The sequence below is a fragment of the Microtus oregoni genome, unplaced genomic scaffold (genome assembly GCF_018167655.1).
Source record: "Microtus oregoni isolate MIOR12 unplaced genomic scaffold, Mior012 000034F_ref0000314, whole genome shotgun sequence".
NCBI lineage: Eukaryota > Metazoa > Chordata > Mammalia > Rodentia > Cricetidae > Microtus > Microtus oregoni.
The window spans coordinates 8571514-8583090 of NW_024543093.1; the positions used below are offsets into that span (position 1 = coordinate 8571514).

Sequence of the window (11577 nt, forward strand, 5' to 3'; positions counted from 1 at the left end):
CAAGGTGAAGGTGGTCTTGAGTCTCCTAAAACACAGCTAGTACACACACACACACACACACACACACACACACACACGGGAGTGGAGGGAGGGAGACATTTCAAAACATTAGACATCAATGCAGGAGATTTTAATTGGCAGTTATTCAATGTGGCAGCCTGGCCGCATAAACGGTTTGTAAGTGGGCTTCTTGTGAGTAAGGAGCACACCAGAGGAGTCCTTCATTTGGGAAGCTGGAGAACTGCCCAAATTGGTTGTAGGACTGGCTATCACGTGGCAAACTGAGGTCAGGACACAGCTAGCCTCTGGAAGGTCTCTGGAATCAGGTGCCTGTGCACAGGTGGGTCATGAAGTTGTGTGCGCGTGCTTTCTGGGAGGAGATCCCTCTGTGCCTCAGTTTCCATTTCCCCCAGTCCTCACCTGTCAGGAATGAGTAGCCTGGGAGAAGTTTAAAATTCCGCCTGGAAGCACTTGCCACCACAAAACCAAACCAGACAAAGCTGAGGCCTCGGGAGAGGCTGGAATTCTCAGGGGCAGGCGTTGCCAAGGGACCACAGCGGCGCTAGCAACGCACGGGAGCCCTAGGGCCGGGAGAATTTCCTAACCACCCGCAGGCGGTTAAGTGCGCGGCTGTGGTGGGAGGCGGAGAAGCCCAGGCGGGGAAAAGCGCGGCCACACCCGAGGTCCCACCGGCAGCTGTCTTCGCTTTCGTTTCTCACCGAGCCTGGGCCTGTGGTCAGCAGCAGTTTCGTTTCCGAGGCGTGGCGGAGGGCGCGGCCCGGGACACCCATGGCCTTAGTGAGCCGCCCTCGAGCCCCACTGTGGCTCGGGCGACTGTCGCGGCGGCTGTGCACGCGGCACCGGGCCTGCACTGGGAGCATGGTTCGGCAGCGGCGGTTCGCTGTAGAAATGCCGGATTGCTCCCTGACACATTTCGTCCTAGGGGACACGGCGGGTCACCCGGACTCACGCCTGGCAGCACTCCTAGGGCCCCCGGGGCGCAGTTACGCGTTGTGCGTGCCGCTGGTCCCGGGCACAGGCTGCGGTCCCCGGGTGCAAGCGGCCCGGATGCACCAGCGTCTGCTGCTGCAGCTGCGCCGCGGTCCTTTGCAGCGGTGTCAGCTGAGCAAGCTGCTGGGCTATGGTCCCGGCGACCAGGAAGGTGAAGCCCAGCATGGCTTCCTGCTGCGCGACCCTAGCGACCACCCAGACACTCGGCGTGCCTTGCTGCAGCTTCTGAACTCCTGCCAGGAGGCGGCGCACCCGCAGCTGGCCGAATTCCAGGCGGACTCTCAGGGTTTGCTGTGGCAGCGCTTGTGGGAGCTGCAGGGAGACAGGCAGGTGCAAGTGGACTGCGCATGCGTCCTGCCGGCACAGGAGCCCCTTCTGCACCCATTGCTGCCAGATCTGCTCAACTCCGCTGTGTTCCAAGACAGGGATGCTGCACGGGCGGTATTGGAGGAGGTAAGGAAGAGTTCTTTCCCTTTGGGGCTAAGTGGAGCTGGTTGGTCTGCCCCCGGCTGGCCAATTAAGTGCTTTCCGCCTGCCTGGTTTGTTTGTTCGCATTCGTGAGACAGCTGGCATAAGCAAGCTGTGCAGGCTCTGTCTTCAGTATTTCTTGGGCAGGTTTCTGTCAAGCGAGTGCTGAGTGCATGTGACACCTGGCTGAGCAATGCTTGCTGGGGATACAAAGTCCTGCAGGGGGAGTAAAGAGTCCCCTGGGAATTGGGGAGAATGAGTCCAGCCAGTAAAGGGCACCATTTGCTGAGCAGTGGCCGGATCTGGGATGTTGGGGACACAGAAGATACACTACGTGGTTTAGCAGGCTTAAGCATTAAATAGTTTGTGGGCCGTATGCAGGCCCTCTCAACTGTTCAAACTTTTTCTTTATTTTCCCCATCATCTGTAAATTTTCCTGTAATGGAGAACAAGAGATTTCTGGCAGAGTCTCCAGGAAAAAGCCTAGGGTTGTACTGGTGCTTGGGACAGGCAGACAGGGCCTGCTGGTCTATGTAGCTAGTAGCCTTGTTTCACAAGCTGTTGAACAGGGCTAGAGGGTGGTCAGCCAGTGAGATGATTCCATGCCTGGCTCTTATGGCCTGGTTCTCCAACACTCCGCCTCAGTTTCCTTAACCTATAAGGTGGTAGTAACAGAAGCGTTCCCACAGATGGACCAGCCTAATACTTACAAAGCTCTTGGGAGCTTTCCTTGCTCACAGTAAGCACACCAATGAATGAGAGTGGGCCTCAGCTGAAGGTCCTAGGGGCATGGGATATCATGATGAACAGTAAGGAAGTACAGATTCTCGGTAGGATCTCAGCTTGAAGCTGCACGAGCTTCAAAGACTTTTCTCAGCTTTCTGGGCCATTAGGGGGCTGTGTGTGCATGCCTGGCGTGTGTGTGTGTGTGTGAGTGTGTGTGTGTGTGTATGCGTGTGTGTGTATGTGTATTGGGGACTGGTGGTGGTAGATGCACTTGTCTGGTTACCTCTATAGGGCAGTTCATGTATATGGGACCTCTTGTTCCTATCAGGGCCTGGAGTTTCATCGTGCCTGTGGTTGGAATTATGTTTCTACTTGTCCTTCCTATAGGGTGGGTTAGCCAGTGTAGGATCGAGGTTGTGTTACCCAGACAGTTGCAGCCTTGTTGCTGTTGTTGTTTTTGAGTGTGTTTCAGCTTCTAAATTCTAGGAACCCACGTGCCAGTTCAATCTAGAAAAGGTCTCTTTAGCACTGGGCAGCACTGTCTTTGGCAGAATAACGACAGGTTCCCAGAAGCCCCAGGGCTTCCTTGCTTATGCAGTTTTATTTATTTTTTCCCCTCATACAGTGCACATCCTTTATTCCCGAAGCCCGGGCAGTGCTTGACCTGGTTGACCAATGCCCGAGGGAAATTCAGAAAGGAAAGTTCCAGGTCATTGCCATTGAAGGACTGGATGCCACTGGTAAGTGAGCACTGCTACGTAGCTCTTGTCACCGCCATGAACCAAACGGCTGCAGGAGGAAGTCCTTGCAATACTAAATGCCATACAGAGCCGTCTGTGAGTCTCAATGCCAGGCTGACCATGGGGCATGAGAGGGGAGGTCAATGGAGGTCCTTTTCTGCTGATACCTTCAGAGGAGACCCAAGGTGATACCCAGGCTACATTCTAGGAAGAAATAAGAGTAGGCCAGATGTTGAAAACAAGGAAGGTGGACGCAATGACTGGACAGAGGTACAGATTATGTCCAGGAGCCACAGGATGTTCAGAGGCCCCTGGTGAAGCAACCTGAAGAAAGGAGGCAATGTAAGCTTCCTGGACAAATCAAGAGGGCTCAGAATATAAAAATGTGTTAACACTGTAGCAAGAACTTTCAAGTCCAGGGAAAGGCTGATGGTGGAGGATGCTGTTATCTTTAGGCTTCTCCTGTGGCACTTGGATGGGTGCAGACTGCTGCCATACCCTTGTTTTGGTGGTTGTACTTTTTTTTTTTTTTGGTTAATGACACACAATTATCAGCAAACTAGAGACCTTAAGTGAGAAAATGCCTCCATCAGATTGTCCTGTAGGAAAGTTGGTAGAACCATTTTTTTTTTCTTGATCAATAATGGATATGGGAGGACTCCACACACTGTTGGTGGTACCACCTAGGGCAGGTGGTTCTGAGCTGTACAAAAAACAGTCCACGCCACACAGGAGGAATAAGGCAGTAAGCATCCTTCCTCCATCGTCTCTCTCTGCCTTAGTTTCTGTCTGCCTGCAACCCTAACCTGTTTTCCCTCGGTCATGGAGTGTGGCCTGGGAGTTGTAAGATGAAATTCACTTCCTGGTGATAGTTTTGATCCAGGCTCCATCATAGCCACAGACAGTAAACTAGGGTCATGGTGCCGGTGACTAGGGATTTCTCCCAGGCTAGGTAAGTGCTGTGCTGCCACCGATCCACTTCCCTGGCTGTTATCTTGAACAACGTCAAAGGTACTTTCCACATGGGCATTTTTTGTGTCACAACCTGGGTGGCACAGTGGGGAAGCTGTGACTCACTGCCCTGACTCTGTCTGCAAGTCACCAGGCATCAGGAGGGAGAAGCAGTGCACTTGGCTTCAGCAGCTCTGGGCACGGTGCCAAGGCCTGGCTGAGCTTGGCTTTAAGCCACTGCTAAAATTTTTAACATCAGTGGGTTTTTGATCATTTTCTTTTTTTCTCCTTTTTCATTTGGGTCCAGTGTGTTTTTATTGTCGGCTGTTTTTGTATGTAGAGATAATTCACACTCTGTGGGACAAAAGGAAAATAGAAACCTTTAACCTCAACACACCTATGCACACGCATGTGAAGTTCAGAAAGTGACAAGCAACAAGGAGAGGAGGAAGGGATAGCTTCATGGCCACGGCTGAGTGCTCAGCCCAGCCCCAGAAGGAGGCCCCTGTGAATGGCTCCATTACCTTCTTTTTTTTGTGCATTTTCTTCTTTTTAAATTTATTTATTTATTAAGGATTTCTGCCTCCTCCCCACCACTGCCTCCCATTTCCCTCCCCCTCCCCCGATCAAGTCACCCTCCCTCATCTGCTCGAAGAGCAATCAGGGTTCCCTGACCTGTGGGAAGCCCAAGGACCACCCACCTCTATCCAGGTCTAGTAAGGTGAGCATACAAACTGCCTAGGCTCCTACAAAGCCAGTACGTGCAGTAGGATCAAAAACCCACTGCGATTGTTCTTGAGTTCTCAGTATTCCTCATTGTCCGCTATGTTCAGCTAGTCCGGATTTATCCCATGCTTTTTCAGACCCAGGCCAGCTGGCCTTGGTGAGTTCCCGATAGAACATCCCCATTGTCTCAGTGTGTGGGTGTACCCCTCGAGGTCCTGAGTTCCTTGCTCGTGCTCCCTCTCCTTCTGTTCCTGATTTGGACCTTGAGATTTCTGTCCGCATTACCTTCTTATGACGAACAGGGCCCTCAGAGCACATTGTGTGTTGATGGTGTGCCCATAGTACACACACTGTACCATTGGAATCTGCCTGAACAGACCAAGAGAAGAGGAAATAAACAGATGAAGTCTTGGCACTCTGAGCATTAAGCATGATAGAGGAAAAAGGCCTTGAGTGTAAACAGTTGGAGCTCAGTGGGGCCAGTGAAGAATATCTGTCTAGAGTAGATTATGCTTATCACTGTAGTCCTGGGCTCCAGGCAATGGCTGGGACATCTGAGATGGGCCCAGGGCAGTGTGACACCCAGGGCTAAGTAAAAAGGAGTCCAAAAATATACCTAAATATACTCTAAAGGCGACAGGGGTGACTTGAACTCTGATAAGTCACTCTCGGCTCCAAACACCATGCCAAACACCAGGCAAAGAGTAGCAGGCATAGGGGCAGGGACTTTGAAATGGAGTTGAGTAGAAGTGCAGTGGGGCTGGAGCAGGTGGAGAGGAGCTGGGAGAAGTGGAGTAGCTGAGAAGTGGAGCAAGTGGAGAGGAGCTGGGAGAAGTGGAGTAGCTGAGAAGTGGAGCAGGTGGAGAGGAGCTGGGAGAAGTGGAGTAGCTGAGAAGTGGAGCAGGTGGAGAGGAGCTGGGAGAAGTGGAGTAGCTGAGAAGTGGAGCAGGTGGAGAGGAGCTGGGAGAAGTGGAGTAGCTGAGAAGTGGAGCAGGTGGAGAGGAGCTGGGAGAAGTGGAGTAGCTGAGAAGTGGAGCAGGTGGAGAGGAGCTGGGAGAAGTGGAGTAGCTGAGAAGTGGAGCAGGTGGAGAGGAGCTGGGAGAAGTGGAGTAGCTGAGAAGTGGAGCAGGTGGAGAGGAGCTGGGAGAAGTGGAGTAGCTGAGAAGTGGAGCAGGTGGAGAGGAGCTGGGAGAAGTGCTGCAGCCGTGAAGCAGGTGGATCTTGAAGAGGAATGGACAGAGTGGGTGAAGAGCATGAAGGGGCCCTGAAGGGGAATAGGGAAAGGAGATTTCTGTTGCTGTCTGAACACCACGACCAAAAGCCTCAGAACAGAAAGGATTACTCCATCTGCCAGCTTTCAGACCCCATCCTGAAGCAAAGTCAGGGCCGGAGCTCAAGTAGGACCTGGAGGCAGGAGCTGAAGCAGAGGCTGCTCGGGGGTCTGCTTGCTGCCTTGCTCCTTGAGGCTTTGTGCAGTCTGCTTTCTTATAGATCCCAGGGTGTTATGTAATCACTTCTGTTGAATTGCAGAGTAAAGACCTTTGCTCTTCTTTGGTGAGTAGGTTAGCACTAACCTTTGGGAGGGAACATGAGGACTTCAGCTCAGAAGGTTCCATTCTGTTTATGTCCTGCAGGTAAAAGCACCGTGACCCAGGCAGTGTCGGAGTCTCTCCAGGCCATCCTCCTACAGTCGCCACCCCCCTGCATCAGCCAGTGGAGGAAAATCTTTGATGACGAACCGACCATCATTCGAAGGGCATTTTACTCTTTGGGAAATTATCTGGTGGCTTCTGAAATAGCTAAAGAGTCAGCCAGGTTCCCTGTTATTGTAGACAGGTGGGTAATGCCTTCTCTGTGACACACGACTCTCTCTCTGCATATATATTCAGGCGCTCAATTGTGAATATGCATTATGATTACAAGGGGAATACTGAATTATTAACTACTTACGTCACGTCCTGATGTTTTATACTAATATCTGAATAGTGCCTTGGGTAGGTTGGAATCAGTCTCTGTAGTTAACTAATAAGGAACGTGGATCATCAAAGGTTGTATCATAACTAACAGATATCATTCCTCTTATTATGATCAATGGCAACCCCTGGGCTAATGTGGGGCCTACCATGTGGTCCCTACTATGTCCTTTGCTCTCTGATAAAAAGTCCAGAAACTATTGAAAATGAAAGGATTGAGGGGTAGCTATGGTCACACAGTCTAAGCGGTCTGCCAGCCTTGGAGAATCTTTAAACCTTGAAACAGTCTTCTTTTTCCTGGTGACTTCAGTTTATATGAAAAGTACTTGCTGTAGGTGATTCTTCTTTGATGTTGAATATGGTGTTTTACATTTGTCCACTTTTAATAGAATGTTGCCTGACTAGGACAAGAATCTGATTGCAACAAAGGCTGGGAAGGGTCTTTACTAACAGTGCTTTGCATTTGGGTCTACAGAGGTCCCAAGTGCCCATTAATGCCTGATTGGCAAGAGAGAGAGAAAAAGAGAGAGAGGGAGGGAAGGAGGGAGGAACGGAGGGAGGGAGAGAGGGAGAGAGGGGAGGAAAGAGAGGAGGGAGAGATAAAGACAAGAAAAAGGAAATACATGGGATCTTGGTCTCCTTTGCTCTGAGTCATTCTCTCCCATGGTCACCTATGATTCTAGGACATTGTATCATGGGCGACCATCTTCCAACAAGTCTACCCACTAGGCAACAGCAACTCTTTCATGGGGGCCACATCTCTCCTGACTGATCCTGAGTTTATGATCAGTCAGGTCACATCTAGACCAAGACTGACTAGCTATGCGTGTATCTTGTATCCCAACAATTTTTACCCTTTCCCTACTTAATCTTGGCGCTCATGTCAGTACGCCCAAGGACAAAGCAAAGAATACAGGTGCCTTCTGTTCCGGTGGGACTCTACAGGACTGATAGGAATCCCTTTCCTGCTCTTCACTGTTGGTTTTGATGACGGTGGCTGGACTTGATTTTCTGGGCCACACAGAGTTGAGCCCGTTCTAGTAACATCGCACATGTATGTTAGCAAATATCATCCATTGACATATGCATGCATGCGGGCACCAACAGTCACGAGGAGCATTACATATTTCATGCTAATAAACTCCATCCATTAATAGACATAAGAAACACGCACTTATTGTATGCCTACTATGTGCTGGTTTTGTAGTTTTAGTGTTTGAAAACACAGACGTGACTAAGGAGCATTCCTTACTCAGTGAATACATTTTCTATGGAGGAGACAGCATTTCACACCTGCGACAGTAGCTGTGGTCCCCAGAAAGAAATTCCTCAGTAGAGTCTCCTCCAATGTATGAGGAGCCAGAGGAGGAGCATGGCTTCCATTGTGGGGCCTTCATGGGAGCAGGACTGTGAAGGCAGAGGAGAGACTTTGCTAGTTGAGGGTATCATCACTGCCAGGAGGTGCGGTGTGTGTCCAAGCAACATGGTATGGTATGTGGTCCAAGCTGGGAGGAAGTTCCATGTCTCACAAGGAGACAGAATCCTTTCATGTGGGTGGTGGACAGCTGTTGGGCTTCCAGAAACTATGCTAGGTTTTTTTCTATATATAGCCATGACTGTCTTCTCTACAGCTGCCTAGCTTGGTCCCCTCATTGTATAGTTATCACCACACAGTTAGACAACTAGATTTCTGTGAAGGGAGGAGGGGTGGTGGTCCTGCCTCCTTTCCATGAACATGAATTTCATGAGCAGTTTGAGTTTGGCACTGGGAGAAATGGCCCAGGCCTGCCAGACTTGACTAGCTTGGGACATAGTGTTAAATACAAAGGCACTATTGAGCTAACCTGCCATCCCTACCTCATGGCCACCTAGAAGTTAGTGTACTGAAGAGCCAGAAAGGTTGACACCTGTCTTTATGGTATGTGATAGTTTTAATTAGATATATGGTTTCATTACTAACCAACCTGTTACTACTATTGTTCACTCTGATTTTTGTGATATATATATATATATATATATATATATATATATATATATCAAATGTATCTCATTTGTGTGGTGCTGGGGACACTTCAGCAGAGCCAGCCCCATTTGATTCTTCTCAAACGGTATCTTGACTTCTTCTAAAAATGAGAGCTCACCACTGCCTTGTTCCCCAGGTACTGGCATAGCACGGCCACCTATGCCATAGCCACCGAGCTGAGTGGAGGCCCGCAGTACCTGCCCCCTGCCCACCACCCTGTGTACCAGTGGCCAGGAGACCTGCTGAAGCCTGATCTGGTCCTGCTGCTCACGGTGAATCCTGAGGAGAGAGTGAAGAGACTGGAGGGCCGGGGCCTGGAGAAAACTAAAGAGGAGGCCGAGCTTGAGGCCAATAATGTGTTCCGTCAGAAGTAAGTGTCTCCAGGGTGATGGGAGTGGTGGGAGTTCCTAGAGTTCCTGAGCTGGGATCACAACTGCTTTAGGATACGGAGTAAAGGACACAGTCCCTGTGCATCAAGGGGCAATGTCCCCTAAGCCACCTCAGTCTCTGTCTCCATGCTCTTTACCGTCTGACTTCAGTACGGCCACTTGAAAACAATGGGGTTTCTGTGTCAGAAATGGCAGGACTTTGATTAAAACACAAAAGTTTCAGGACTGGGGACATACTCTGTATAAGCAAGAGGACCTGGGTTTGACCTTCAGCATCTGTCTCAGTCAGGGTTCTATTACTGTGAAGAGACACCATGACCATGGTAACTTATAAAGGAAAGCCTTTCTTTGGGTCTGGCCTTCAGTTTCAGCGGTTCAGCCCATCATCATCATCACGTCAGGGAGCATGGCAGCACACAGGCAGAGATGGTGCCAGAGAAGATGCCAAGAGTCCTATCTGGATTCCTAGGCAGCAGGGAGGGAGAGACATTGGGCCTATTGGGATGCTGATACTGCAAAGCCCACCGCCAGGGACACACTTCCTCCAACAAGGCCACACCTTGTCCTTCTAAGTAGTGCCACTCCCTGGTGACTAGGCTTTCACATCTATGAGCCTATGGGGCATTCTGATTCAACCACTACATTCCCCTCCATGGATCCCATAGGCTTGGAGCCATATCACAATGCAAAAAAAAAAAAAATGCATTCAGTCCAACTTCAGAAGTCCCCATAGTCTATCACAGTCTCAACAATGATTCAAAGTCCACAGTTCAAAGTCTCTTCAGGGACTCATGGCATCTGTGCATGGGTCTCCAACTCTAGGATGACCTTTGGGGATGCGAAGTGGGCCTCAGCTGCCTTTTCTACCGTGAGAACGAAGAAGGTCCCTCCCAGTTAACTCTGAGTATACACTGAGAAGAAAGGACCAGGATACGTGATTGGCAGGTAGTAGGTTGACAGTCATGACACAGCACGGCTGACTAATCCTTCACTGGATCTGTTTAGGGACAGTGATGGTCACCAGGGTGAATGAGACTGGGGTTTAGCCACAGTAACAAGTCATGGAAGTGGCTTTTGCAGTATGAACTGGGTAGGAGAGGAAGCTGACCTTTCACCTTCTCTCTGTCTCCAGGGTGGAAGTGACCTACCAGCGTATGGAGAACCCCAGCTGTTCCATGGTTGACGCCAGCCCCTCGAGAGAGATTGTCCTACAGAACGTTTTACAGCTGATCCGGAGCGCTGGTCATTCATTGTAGTTCCTCCGGCCATGTGCCTCATCACACCCAAAGAGAAGGTGCCTGCCGCGCCTGTGCCCAGCACTTGTCTGCAGCTTCTTAGATTTGGGTGCTATGAGCATACTAAGGGGGAGAAAACTGGAGAAATTTTGCTTTATCCCTGACAGACAGAACCAGTCAGCAGCTGCCAATCCTTTTCTGCATGACCACGTACCACCATGTTCTTGGGATAGACTTTAACACCGCGACCACCTAGAAAGGTCTTCTGATCCAGGGGGTGAGCCTGCGGAGGTCTTCCTGCACCTAGAAGCTGAGGATATTAGATGTTGTCCACACTGATCAATTGTGATGGGCTAGCCTCATTTTCTTTTACCCTAAATCCTATAGCTAAGCATTGTCACAGAGCCAGGCTGTCCCCGGATGTTGCCTTGGAGCCATTTATGGTTGGGGACACTTGCAAAGAAGTCATTGATCTTGCCTCAGAGGTTCAAAGAGCACCTTGGGCACCTGAATGAGCATTCAGACCTGCATAAACTTATATTCCTAAGCTGCCTGCATGCCAACCCCTCTCGTTCTCCTTTGCTTGTCTGCATTCCAATTCTCTCCTTTGAAATCCAGTCGTGAGTGTAATGAGCAGTCTGCACGGAGCTGGATGCGTTTCACTTACTCAACGCACTGATTTGTTTATATTGATGTTTACATCGTGCGTTTCCTCCGTGTAAGAGCCATGAGTGACTCACCAAAACCGAGGCCAAGGAGCTAAATGCAGCATTTGCTGTGTGTTTTCATTACACAAATTTGATTTGTCTTAATAAACGCTGTGGATTCTGGAGTGAGATTTCAGAGTAAATTATCTTGCACTTTGAATGTCTTCTGATTACATGTGAAGCTGTGGCATCATCTTGAAGGGTTCTTTGGTGAGAGAAAGGAGCCGTGGAAGGGAGGAGTCCCGGTGGCTCTGTAGCCGTGGCTGAGGCATGGAACATCGATAGTGTTAACAGTTTGATCTGAAAGAGGACAGCTGGTGGGCCTGGTAGCACAACCCTCCAGTAATATTTACTTGGGAGGCTGAGACAGGAAAATTGAAAGTTCAAGGCCTTCCTGGGCTACAGCCTATGTGCAGGGCTAGCCTGAACAAAGTCTCAAGAGGAAAAGTACAAAGAAGACTGGGGGTGAAATTCCATAGCACAACCCTGCACTGAATATTCTATTCCTGGGTTCAGGCCCTGGGTTCCATTCTCAATACCATAAAAAGTATAAGCAGAAAAACAAATAAATATGACTAAGCGATTAAATAATAAAAGGAATTAAGTAATTTTTTGTCATAAGTAGGTG

The 11577-nt window shown here is 49.8% G+C and overlaps 1 protein-coding gene across 1 annotated transcript; it reads left to right on the top strand.

The window, feature by feature from the left end:
* The first annotated feature begins 337 nt into the window (after nucleotides 1-337).
* Nucleotides 338-11074, top strand: Cmpk2 (cytidine/uridine monophosphate kinase 2). The gene is made up of 5 exons (XM_041630479.1): nucleotides 338-1464; nucleotides 2831-2945; nucleotides 6257-6458; nucleotides 8755-8988; nucleotides 10140-11074. The coding sequence occupies exons 1-5, from the start codon at nucleotides 790-792 to the stop codon at nucleotides 10261-10263; spliced, it is 1350 nt and encodes a 449-aa protein (XP_041486413.1). The 5' UTR covers nucleotides 338-789; the 3' UTR covers nucleotides 10264-11074.
* Nucleotides 11075-11577: the final 503 nt, after the last annotated feature.